The sequence below is a fragment of the Callorhinchus milii genome, unplaced genomic scaffold (genome assembly GCF_018977255.1).
Source record: "Callorhinchus milii isolate IMCB2004 unplaced genomic scaffold, IMCB_Cmil_1.0 Scaffold18, whole genome shotgun sequence".
NCBI classification, from domain to species: domain Eukaryota; kingdom Metazoa; phylum Chordata; class Chondrichthyes; order Chimaeriformes; family Callorhinchidae; genus Callorhinchus; species Callorhinchus milii.
The window spans coordinates 10,559,565-10,572,491 of record NW_024704759.1 but is presented as its reverse complement, the minus strand read 5'-3'; the positions used below and the strand labels follow the sequence as shown (position 1 = coordinate 10,572,491).

The window sequence follows — 12,927 nt, the reverse complement described above, 5'->3', positions numbered from 1 at the left end:
AGTAATCAACTGTTGATACAACTCTTTCATACAAACGGTATTCTAATTTAATACATGCATTTTATCTCGATCTAATTTCTCTGTTAAATATTCAATCTTAGTAATACAGAACTCTCAATGGAGCTCCTTCACTAGTCTGAGATTGTTTTCTTACTGTGGAACCAAACACATCATCAACTAGCCACGTTTATAGTTCTTACATTGCGCATGAACTAAAGACCATCTTAATGCGAGGCTCTTTAGATATATCTAAATAGAATTTGTATTCAATCATTTGTAAACTGCAATAATTATCGTATTGTTTTGCATGCATTCAATTTTGAGCAAAGTGACTCATTTCTTTACATTCAATTTAAAGCTGGACAGTCCCAGATCTTATGCTTTTATTCAACAGTTGCGATGTAAACAATACTTTCCCTAAAATAGATGTCTAGTCGCTCCCCCCCACCCCCCCCACCATCTTGCTGTTATCACAACCAGATGTACTTTTGATCCTGCTGATTATCACTGTTTTTCACCCAGAAAATACGAGAGACATGGTTGAAAATATTTACCACTAGGTTTCTTGCCCTGGTGAAATCATGCTATTTCTGACACAGATGCACCAAACTCAGTTCCAACCTGACGTGCCACAGTTTCTGCTTTGTCTGCTTGTAATCTCTATAATTTGTTTCTGATTACTCTCTGATTACTTCTATTCTCTTTCTCATACTCTTCTAAACAGCTTCAGGATTGCTCTGCATCAATCTTCTTTCCCTCGATTCATGGGTCGCTGACAACTGTTCTTTGCTGATTTCTTTCTCACTCCACATTTTAAAGATTGACCAAGGCCATTTAAGATTGTTCTCTGAACTTCGCTGGGAAAAGCTGTTCACCACAGGTTCTCATCACCTCGGTTTCAGTGCAGTTCACAATCGATGTATCCACAAAAGATAAATTTATGTCTTTAAAAATACTGAGATTTATAAGGGTATTTAATAATATTAATAGTAATCCTTGCATTTAATATAGTGCCTTATCACATCACTGAGAACTTCTCAGAATAATAATTAGAATAATAATCCTTGGATTTAATAAAGGGCCTTATCACATCTTTAAGATGTCACAGAATATACTGTAGAACTAATTACTGTATTTGTGTCGGCAAATATAATAATAATAATCCTTGCATTTGATATAGTGCTTTTCATGTCTTCTAGACGTCTCAAAGCGCTTCACAGAATAGACTGTAAAGTGAATTGACCGTATATTTGTGGGCAAAACGCAGCAGCCAATTGCGCACAGCAGTTTCCCAGAAACAGTTGTGGATTGAAATGACCAATTTATTGTTGGTTTTTCTTCTTGAGGGATTATTATCAGGCGTGTGGAGTCAGGAAACTTGCCCAAGGTTTCGCCCTACTGGGAATCAAACCCGGGTCTCTCGCTTGCAAATCGAGTGCTGCAACCACTGAGCTACAGGACTCCACACAATTTGCATTTCATTAAGATTGGAATTTTAATTATCTGTGTAATGTTGTATGGCAATGTGAACCACTTAATAGTACAAGCTGCCTATTATTAACCTTTAGGAAAAAAGTGGGGAAAGAGGCAATGTGAAGTGGATTTATTACTACTAACAGCAGGTTAGGTCTGGTTACTGCTGCGGGAAACAGGAAGATCACACGAGTAGCAATATTGTGAGCATAAATCGTGACTATTCTTGTCACTTTGTTATTTCTGTCATATTTATAAAGGTGACAGATTGTAAAGTGAGCTCCAGAGTCTTAAATACGTATAGTTTAACACATAAATGGATAAACATCTTTCGGGGTATACGGTGCGTTTTCACATGTGGTAGTCTGAAAGCTTTGAAACAAGTGACAGCATCTCACAATTCTTCATAAATACTTTACACATCATCGCTGAAATGAATGCGCTTTCGCACGTCAACATTTTCTTTTGATCAGCTTGGTGTCCGACACACGCAGAAACCCATCACCATGCTTGAGAGAATTCCATGCATCCCACCTACACATGGAAATTCCAGAGATGGACCGTTGGAATGGAATGCGCACTCTCCCTCCCTCTCGCTCTCCCTGGAGGGATGCATCCTGCTTACCTCATTCGGGAAAGTATCAGGCGCAGGTTGGCAAGAGCCAAGCCTTGGAGGAGCCCTAGAGTGGGCGTCAACGTAAAATGGAGCCCTACAGACCTTTAAAATAATTAGCGAGATTTTATCACTCCAGTTATATCCGATCCCTTGTAATACTGGTGGGCAACGCATTGATAGTAACTTCCGTACTTTCAGTCTGATATCGTGGGCTTTCGGTTAACAGAACCCTCGTGTTTTTTTTCGTGGATCCGTGCCGCCCGCTGTTGTTACTTGACGTAACAGCGCTGCCTTTCGAGGTGAATTCTGCGGAACCCAGAGCCTTCTGTTGGCATCTCGGATAGTTACTGAAACATTCAAACGTGTCGGTGCACGTTTTGTAAGTGCTGTGACCGTCTTCCAATCCATTCGGCACTTTGGAGGAAGTTAAAGAGGACCGATTGCGAGCCGATGCCGGGGAGATGTCGCAGCACCTGCACGGCTCCCGGCAGAGCTTGTATAACTTTGCGATGTCCTTGCTGAGAAGCTTACGGAAGTTTGGCTTAAAAAGCAGATAGATGAGCGGATTGTACAGCGTGGATGATTTAGCAAAGGCAGCTGCTAGAGCAAAGGCCAGGGGCGGAACGCTCTCGGTGCTGCCAAACACTGCCCACATCGCTATGAAAGCATACGGCGTCCATGCTATCAGGAACCCGATGCACACGGCAACGCTCATCTGCAACGTAAATGAGAACAGATTGGAGATGTCCTATCGTTCGCAGCAGCAATGCTAAAGCTCTGAGTACATGGCATCTAATGAGACTGAATATTAACAATAATCATAATAGTCTTTTATTTGATACAGGGCCTTACCACGTCATCGAGACGTCTCAAAGCGCTTCACAGGATATACTGTCAAGCGAATTGACTATATATTTTCTGGGCGAAACGCAGCAGTCAATTGTGCACGGCAGTAATAATCAGTACACAGCATAAACAGTAAAATGTAGCCAACTTGGATTGTTTTCAGCAGTAAATTTTGGTGACAGGTGAAAAATAAACTGAAATTAATACCGGGTCCATAGATCTACAGACATAAATTCTATGGTTTTATTCTATATTCATCACACAAAATATAGTCAGTCCACTATACAATGTAGCCTGTGAAGTGCTTTGAAGCAGCTGAACGATGTGATAAAGCGCTATATCAAATCCAAGGATTATCATTATTATCGCATTTCTTTTCTGCTGAGTGGCTGTCCTTCCCCCCACCTCCGCCCCCCCACCCCCACTCAGTGATACAGAGCAACGACTAAACCAGTCAGGGGAATGTGAGCTCACATTCAAAGTTAAGCATTTAGAGACCAATGCAGCACATGGCACAACACCAACTAAAGTACAGGTAGCGAGTTTCAAGTTGACAACCGACATCCTTTATTAAACTGCGTTTAATCTGCTGCGAGGGAAGCCAATTTGCAGCCAACACTGCAGCAATGTTGAGCGGGAAAGACGAAAGACATTTACACTGTACATTTGGTGGCAAAGCATTGCCAAAAGCATGCCAATTTACTATCAACTTGCACAAGACTTAATTAAGAATAATCAGCAAACTCAACCTCGCATAACTACTGTATTATATTGCTTGATTTTACTTTGGAAATATTTCTAGAAATCAAACTACAGTAATTATGTTCCTGTATTTTTTTTAGCACATCAGTCAAAGAATTAACAAATAAAACGCAAAATACTGCAGATGCTGGAAATCTGAACCAAAAACAAAAATCGCTGGGAACCCTCAGCAGGTCAGGCAGCATCTATGGAGAAAGGAAAGTGAGTCAACGTTTCGAGTCCACGACCCTTCGTCAGAACTGAAGAATCAACTAAGCTGTTTTCAGGGTTTGTAGTGAACGGTTTTTAATTTAGGCCTCCAACTATTTAAAGATTAAGGATTTTATTCTTATTTTTTCCTGAAATATTTGGGTCGGGTTGCATTTATAAGAAACTCACTTCTTCCACATCCCCTTATTATGTTGGGCTGGGAGGCAGTGACAGAACAACATGTGCTTTTGTGACTTCACCGTCAGGGATGGTTCCTGTTAGCAGCCCGATAAACCGCACAGCTGAAAGCTGCGAGACTGACCACAAAGTCGTGACTTGGAGCCCCAAGATATCTGATAATCACACTTCCTGTCTCAGTTGGGCGAGTTTTATCAGTTTTCTGACAGTCTGTGTGATGCAAGACCATGCCACAAAAAGCCAGGCATTCAGTCTGGAGGGAGAAGAGAAACGTAACGTAATCCAACTTAACGCTCAGTGCCTTATGCCCCTGACGTGCCTCATCACAAAGCATTGCCAGTGGCAGTGAATTCCCATGACCCAGTATAGTTTTTCCTCTCCAGGCTGGTGAAGGATAGGTTGCAACAAGCAATTGGTGGAGAAAAATGAAGGAAGTGACACAGAAATTTAAACAGAAAGGCACTCAATTCCTAATCTCAGATTAGTTGCACTAATAAGTGCTCCGAGAGACTATCCTGTGTGAAGGGCAATATATAAATGCAAGTTGCTGTGCAGTGTAGTGTAAATAGTGTAGCCGTTAATCTGCTTTTGAAAGATTTCTTCTTCACCTGTCCACTTACCTTTACAATTAGACTGTGAATATTGCTGGTGTTGGTTTGTGCAGACATATGCTGTTGGACTGCTCTTCTTGATCCTTTTACAGTCAACAAGATGAGCGCATAGGATGCAATGATTATCACAGAAGGAAAGATGTAGCAAAACACAAAAAGCGCAATTATGTAGGACACTGCCTTGGATTCTGTATCAGCTGCTGCCCACTTTATGCAGCAAGCCGTCCCATATGGCTCAGGTCCATATTGACCCCACTCTGCCAAGGGCGAAATGGCAAATATAGAAGCGTAGCCCCATACGCACCCTATGAGCAACCGCGCATGTTCTGGGGTAAATCTGTTCCCTGTCGGAGAGGAAAAAACATATTGTAAATGACAATTATAATCGAGCTACGACACAAACTTCAGAACATCACGAGATAAAATGCGGGATATGAAACGGATAATCAGATAATGAAGCCCACTGCCCCAGATCACATGCAGTCTACCCAGTCATGGATTCTAATCAATCAAATTTACCTCCTGAATGAATGTGCTGCATAAATACTCCATGATACCCAAATGTTATCAAGAAAACCTCATGTTTATTAATCATTCTCCACATCTTTATTATTCAATGTGGGCCTCTTGGCTTCCACAGACACCCAACAGCACAGCAGCCATTGTGTTCCATAGAGTAACTGTTTTCAATCTATCACTGGCTCGATATGGAGTGGTTATGTGGTTTATTTTTAAAGAGGGTAATCAACACTACTGCAATTAATTTTTATTTGTACCACATTCCCATGGCAATGTGCCAGCAGTACAGAGGGAGCATCTCTTAATCTCTAACCCTGGCCTCAGGCCAGAGAACTTTAAACTGTTCTCCTCTGGTTTTGCGCACATGGTTTAAGTCATACTGTCTATGTCACTTGATCTACACAAATAAGGAGATAAAAAGTTCATTCATCTACAAAATACAGTTTTACTGCAATTTACAGAATATCCTGTGAAGCGCTTTCAGACTTCCTCCCCATTTGAAAAGTGTTAAATGAAATGTAAGGACTATTATAAATAAATTCTTAGTACAGTGAAATATTGGAAGGTTTAGTAAAAGTAGGGCAACACTTAAAACTAATTATAGAACGGTTTCTGGAACCCAGCTCCAAACTCCTACTCACTGCAAATATTTACATTGGTCATTCGTACAATTTACAAATATTTGTTCATGTAAGTATTCGGGAAGTGTATTTTTCTGAAGATGTTTATTATATCTGATGTTTTCTATTTTTNAAATATCTTACAGCTGTAAGCATGCTGTTTATAGTACGGTGTTAACTTATTGTCATTTAAGAGAGAAAGATGGTGATAGTAATATGGCACTTAATGCAGAAGGTCAAAAAGAGAAACAAGATTGCTCTGAGCACCTTTGCAGTTATTGCACACTGGCCATTTTGATTTGATGTATAACACCCAGAGATGAAATAGTTCAACCAATACAGCACATGATTCTCAAACCTACCATATGCAGGGAAACAGACCTTCATACAGCAGACGGTGCTCAACACTGTCAGATTAGTGAGACTGCAGATCCCAAACAACATACTACAGAAACCGTAGTACATACAGGCTTGCTGACCAAACAGCCACCTATAAGAGAGATGACTCTGCGTTAATTGTCATGGGCAACAAATTTAAAGCAACGGGGTCGACTTTTATTCAAACCTTATAGTGCAATGACCCTCCTCATCAACGGAGTCCCGTAACATAGTGGTTAGAGCACTTGCCTCGCAAGCGAGAGGACCTGGGTTCGATTCCCAGGCAGGGCAGGGCAAAACTTTAGACAAGTTTCCTTGCTCCACACACACACATGTCTCTGTTTACCAAGCAGTAAGTAGGAACCCGCTTGTTAATCGATCGACGGATCGCTTTCCAGGGTGTCATAACACCTCAAAAAAAAATTGGGTCACTCAATCCACCACTGTTTGTGGGACACTACTGTCCGCAATTGGCTGCCGCATTTCGCCCACAAAATACATAGTCACTACACTTTACAGTATATTCTGTGAAGCGCTTTGAGACGTCTCAAAGACGTGATAAGGCGTGAGATCAAATGCAAGGATTACTATTATTAGATGAAACTCTGTTGAATGCAATGAGAATATAAGCGAGCTAGTAACTAAATATTGGTCATTCACTTCATGGCTGTTTGTGGGACATTGCTGTGCTCAAATTGGCTATTGCTTTAACCTACAAAATACATAGTTTGCAGTACATCTTGTGAAGCCTTTTGAGATGTTCTATTATACAGAATGTCTTGAATAGAAGGACCGAGTGCCCAAAGAAACAAGCGAGGTAGTATGAAATTGAAGACAACTACTTTGAGTGTCTCTTAGCATTGTGACTCATCTGACCTTTGTGAACATTTTTGCAACCTCCCTTTTGTTGTTGATTTTGTTGTTATCTGGCCTCCTTTCCACTGTCCGTTCTCTTCTATTTCTATGCTTGATCTTGTTAAGTCTACATAGAGGCCCAATTCATAAACCTCGCTGATCTATCGACCTGCATTCTGCTGGATTTTCCCCACAGTCATGCACAAAATCTTCAGATAAAAATCTATAATTTTCTAGTGAAGAATGTGGAAAAATATTTTTGCTGAATAGCTAAGGTTTTATGCATTGGGACCTTAAGACAGTATTCCAATATGGGACTTGCTCTTTCACAAATTTTCCTCACAATTCATAAATTAACTGTGGAACATATACATACAGTGAGTATTTTCTAGTTTCTTAGAATGACACAGTCAAAGTATATGAATAATACACGATTCTATAATATCAAACAAAAAACTTGTGAAATAAGCCTCTGTTAGCAAGAATATTTTTGTTCAAGTCCTGACGTGGGATATCGTCATGTTCTTAAACCGTTTAAACCAACGTTACCAATAAAAGCGACAGGAAACCTCGTATTTAATTACATCCCTCATATCTGAAGAGGAAGCTGCTGGGACTATCATAAAATCAGATAAAATAATTGTGCGCAGTTTCCACCACTGGTACCACTTCACAGCCCAACAACAATAAGGATCATTACAAACACAAATAAAAACAGGAAATGTTTGGAAAAGGCGCATCACATCTTGACGTATTCAGAATAATGATTGATAAGATTTCATTTGCAAGTGCTGATTACCTGTGCGAAAAGTTTGATGATATGGCTAGCGGTAATAGTGTTACTGTCATCGAAATGTCACTGACGGCCAAGTTTGCAACAAAATATTCAGCAGGTTTGAGTATTTGTCTTTTCCTGTACGCTACAAACAAGAGAACACTGTTCCCAACCAATGATAGAATACCTGCAAAAAAAAAGTTATTCAAATTTATAAAGTTAGTGTAAAACTAATTTTGTTTAAAGCTGTGTCATTTCGAGCAAGCATGCTTTTGTTAACGTACTTGAACCCTTTTTATTTCAATGAAATATACCTTTTAAATGATGAGACTGGTGAGTTTAGTGTGCAGACTGTTAGTTTTTTTTCATTTACAGAGGCTCAGGTTGAAAACCCAACCGTGAATGTCAATCTGCAGTGTTTCTTTCCTATATTCCTTTCCATTGCTTAATTGTGTTGTCGAACGGAACTGGATAAATCCTTCACTGAAGGATGAAATCGTTAATCTGTCCATTACAGCACGACTGTTATTTTGGTCAGATCACCGGATATCTCATCCCATGATTAGGGAGCTTTGTCTCATCAGAAGAAAAAGTTTGTGAAGGAGCAGAAACTCCTATCACCCAAACATGGAGAAACACTTCATATTCTGGGGATCATGGTGTAACAGCTCTTTGAAGCCCAGGTGTTTTTCTGGCCATGATTGCTCTTGCAATGAACTCAACCATCCTGTTTTGAGGAGGCTCTGACCAGCAACAAACTACATCTCCATAAGAGAGGAGGTACAATTCACCCACCAAATATACAGTCAATTCACTTTACAATATATTCTGTGAAGTGCTTTGAGACGTCTCGAAGACGTGATAAGGCACTATATCAAATGCAAGGGTTATTATTTATTATTATTATTAAAAGACAGCTCCTAGTTGCTGAACACAGACCGAGGCCAGAGAGAAGATAACCTTCCTACCCCCTCAGACAATGTAGTTCATGCTGTTAGATTATGGTTTTGAGGCACAATTAATTACTTCAGGCCATTTTGTACTGTTATCCGGGATTTATATGAGCCAAGGTCAAATGAAAAGTGTCACATTTGTCTCGCAAATCACTGAAAGGCAGGAGATAATTTCCTGATGGAATAATAGACTTACTGTTCACCATTGTCCCGGATGAATTCATGTTTTTGTGCACAGTGGTAGATAATTTTCTTGACAAATAAGTCTTTTGTGAAATATCACAGATAGAAGACAAAATAATCTTAAATCATTTTGTTCAACAATAAAAATATAAAAACACATAGATTCATTTATCTTGTTTCAAAGCCTCTTTGTCCATATGCAAAGACGAACAAATCAATTGAACTTGAAATAATTGAGATGCATTCCAACGTAGAACACATTTTTTAAAAATTATTTAAAAATGTACATATTATGAAATGCCAGCTCCATCCTGTTGCATAATGTACAAATTGGCCCCGTGTTTTTATAACCTTGTTATCTACCTTGCAATATGTTGTGAGGAAGACTGTATTGAAACTTTGTTTTCTATTTGAATGTTAGGGTCTTCAAGTTGTTTGCCTCTCCTCAATTGATTCTAACCCTTCTATTTAAAGTGCTTGTCAACAATTGTGACCCTGGCATAAAAGGAGTCCTTGTGGAGTCCTGTAGCTCAGTGGTTAGAGCACTCGCTTTGCAAGCGGGAGACCTGAGTTCAATTTCAGGCAGAGGGCGAAACCTTGGGCAAGTTTCCTTACTCCACACAGAGCCTAATAATAATCCCTCCAAAACCAAAAACAATAATAAATTGGTCATTTTCACTCTACGACTGTTTGTGGGACATTGCTGTGCGCAATTGGCTGCCCCGTTCGCCCACAAATATACAGTCAATTCACTTTACACTGTGTTCTGTGAAGCGCTTTGGAACGTCCTCCCGACGTGAAAAGCGCTATATCAAATGCAAGGATTATTATTATAAAAGGTAATTAGGTTAGGTGGTCTGTTCACTTTACTGCAATTTAAATGCCTGCTGCTTAATACAGTTAAACATAAGGATCTATAGAAGGCTGCCTCTTCATTCATTTAGATACATTTATTGCCAGGGCATAAACAAGATTGTTAGCCTCGATCAATTCCACGTATGATTATTTAATAAGAGATAGCCAACTGCATCAGCAAAACATTCCCAACATTATCATTTAACTATAATGTTGGGAGTAAAACACCCATGAAGGCCATTCCAATCCAATCTTCGTTATGGAGTAAGAGCAGGGGAGAAGGGGTAAGAGTGAGGGGGTGAGACTAGTTGGTAGCTCTTTCAAAGAGCTGGTACAGGCACGCTGGGCAAAACAGCCTCCGTCTGTGCTGAAAGATTCTATGATTCTAAACCGTGGCAAGTTCTGCAGTATAAGCGGAGTTATTAGGGCCTGGATGAGTGCAAATTTTCTGCAGCTCAATGTGGACAAGATGGAAGCTATTCTCCTTGGCTCACGTCAACACCTTCACTTCTGCGGATCTGAACTCCTCAACCTCCCTGGGCTCTCCCTCACACTCACCAAATTGGTGCGCAATCTAGGCATCTGGTTTGAACCCCAGTTGTCCTTCCCCACATCTGGTCCCTGACCAGGACCACCTTCCTCCACCTCCATCACATTGCCCACCTCCAATGAACCTTACATGCATTTACACGTGGCTTTCAGCCACTACGCCCCGAAACTCTGAAACACTCTCCCTCAATCCTTCCACCTTGCCCCCTCCCCTTTTTCAAGTCCCACCTGAAAATCTCCCCCCACCCCACCCCCCCACCGCCTTTGGAAACATTCTAACAAGCCCCTGACTCTTTAAGACGCTTTATGGGAGAACATTATTCAGCTTTGCGCCAGTTGTATATTCTAACATGTACGGGTTAGCAACTGGCCCAATATTCTTTTATGCACTGGAAATAATGTAAGGCTAAATAATTCTGTATACCAGATGTTTTATTGATTAAAAAGAAAGGTTCGCTCCTCTATTATTTAAAATATCATTCAGAAAATTGTAAGAGATTGAAATTAGAGATACTGCATTAAGTCATGAATATTTCAAATGCAAATACGTCCTCTTAATTATAAATTAGCAGCCATTAAAACAGATTACAAAATCACGTATAATCACCTATTCTTTGGTTGTTATACACAAAATTAAAAGCAACTAGAATTCCCTCTGTACACATGCATTTACACATGGCTGACCCAATCCACATACTGTGCACATGGGTTGTTAACTCAGATACCAATTTTTGATCCCAATATAGTGAAGGGTGTTAGGTCAGGTTATTACTTCTTACCAAATAAGGTATAAATTATTCCAAACAGAATATCTTCCTCCTCCGAAATAGTTGACAGGAACATCCGAGTATTGACAGTTGCATTTTCCATCTACAGATAAAGCATGGATATTGTAAAAAAAAATCTCATGGGTTTTAAGCCCCTCAAGGTTACAGACTAAATGAATTTGACACAATATTAGTTCAGATGAAGAAGGTAATTCAGCCATTTTTACTTCATCCTTCCCAGAATACCCACCCTACCATCTTCCCATCAGAGCATCAAACTGTTTCTTAAATGTGTCCAGTGTCCTGGCCTCAAATATCCTTCCCGGTAACCTATTCCAGTTGTTAATTAACCCTCTGAGTAAGGAAATATTCCCTTGTGTCTGTCCTGAAATTGCCTTTGCAATTAGATACCTATCTGCGTCCTAGGTGTCCGAAAGTATCGTTCCTGGTTTACTTTCTCAACCCAATTGAAATAAAATGTTACAGAGTTCTGTAAGGTCCTCTCTGAAGAGCCCTAGCTTGTCCAATCTCTCATAGATCATTTCCCTGACAACGAGAATGATCCTCATTGTCAGAGGAATGATCTATGAGCAATTGGACAAGCTAGGGCTCTTCAGTCTTGAAAGGAGGTACCTAAGAGAGGACCTTATAGACAATGAAGATCATCCTCATTGCTCTCCTCCGCACTGTCTCTGGGGTCTGCATATCCTTATGTTGTGGCAATCAGAGTTATTTGTAGCACTGTTTGAGTATGACTTCTGTGGATCTGAACTCAAATGTTTTGAAAATATAGCATCCTCTTTGTCTTTATTCTTGCTGCCTCCCACTGTTTTGACACGGTGAGTGATGAATTAATCAACACCCCTCGATCTCTTTTAGCTTCTCCCTGGGCAAGGTCTATTCCCATCCATGGAGTACATGTGTTTTCTATTCTGCTTTCTATATGTCGGTGGCTTGCATTTACTTCTATTTCGCTTCATTCTCCCATTGTTATATCAAAGCAGGTTTTATTGTCGTGACTGCATTACACAAAACCACAGCCCGTTTCACACAAATTGGCAACGCATTGGGAAGGATTGTCATTCACTTTGATTTGAACATATACCCTATTTTGATGTATGTTACTCTAAATATACACATACACACACACACACACACAACAAAGGTTTAAACAATAAAGGCTTTGTAATACCTGGTTATTTCTGCTAATCATGAATTGCATGACCTACATTTCACTGATGTTGAAGCTCATGTCACTCAGCACACATATTTCTCAATTTTGCATTCATGCAGTAGGAAACATAACAACAGGACAAAACCAAGAGGGACTGTTTGTGGCTGAGAGTCCAGGAAGAACTGGGGAATTTATACGGAAGTTCTTATGGACAAGTGAACTCTTTCTCATAACTTAATGAATACTCCCATGACCCTAGTTCAGCAGGTATTGGCTTACTCAGGTATGGGTGGTTAATGACTGCATGAAAGAGTAGCGTTTCGCCAATGGCCATGGATGAACAAAATTTGCACAAGTAAGCCCAGTGGTATATGAAGCTATTCCAATGAAGCTTTGTGCAAACTTTACGCATTGATACAGAAATAGCTACAGCATTTTTTTTGTGGTTATATATATATATATATAGAAAGAACTGGCTAAAGTACTAGAAATGTTTTAGGCAATTCTCCAACGATAATCTTGAAGTGGACTGACACGCTGGTCAATGGCAGTTTCCCACCCTCGGCAATTCAATGTAATATTATTATTAATAATAATAATCCTT

The 12,927-nt window shown here is 40.0% G+C and overlaps 1 protein-coding gene across 1 annotated transcript; it reads right to left on the bottom strand.

The window, feature by feature from the left end:
- Positions 1-2,225: 2,225 nt before the first annotated feature.
- LOC103172856 (opsin-5-like) lies at positions 2,226-11,252 on the bottom strand. Its single transcript, XM_007885563.2, has 5 exons — positions 11,162-11,252; positions 7,867-8,029; positions 6,197-6,324; positions 4,705-5,039; positions 2,226-2,804 (listed from the first exon to the last, which is right to left on the bottom strand). The coding sequence occupies exons 1-5, from the start codon at positions 11,250-11,252 to the stop codon at positions 2,226-2,228; spliced, it is 1,296 nt and encodes a 431-aa protein (XP_007883754.2).
- Between the last annotated feature and the right edge of the window lie 1,675 nt (positions 11,253-12,927).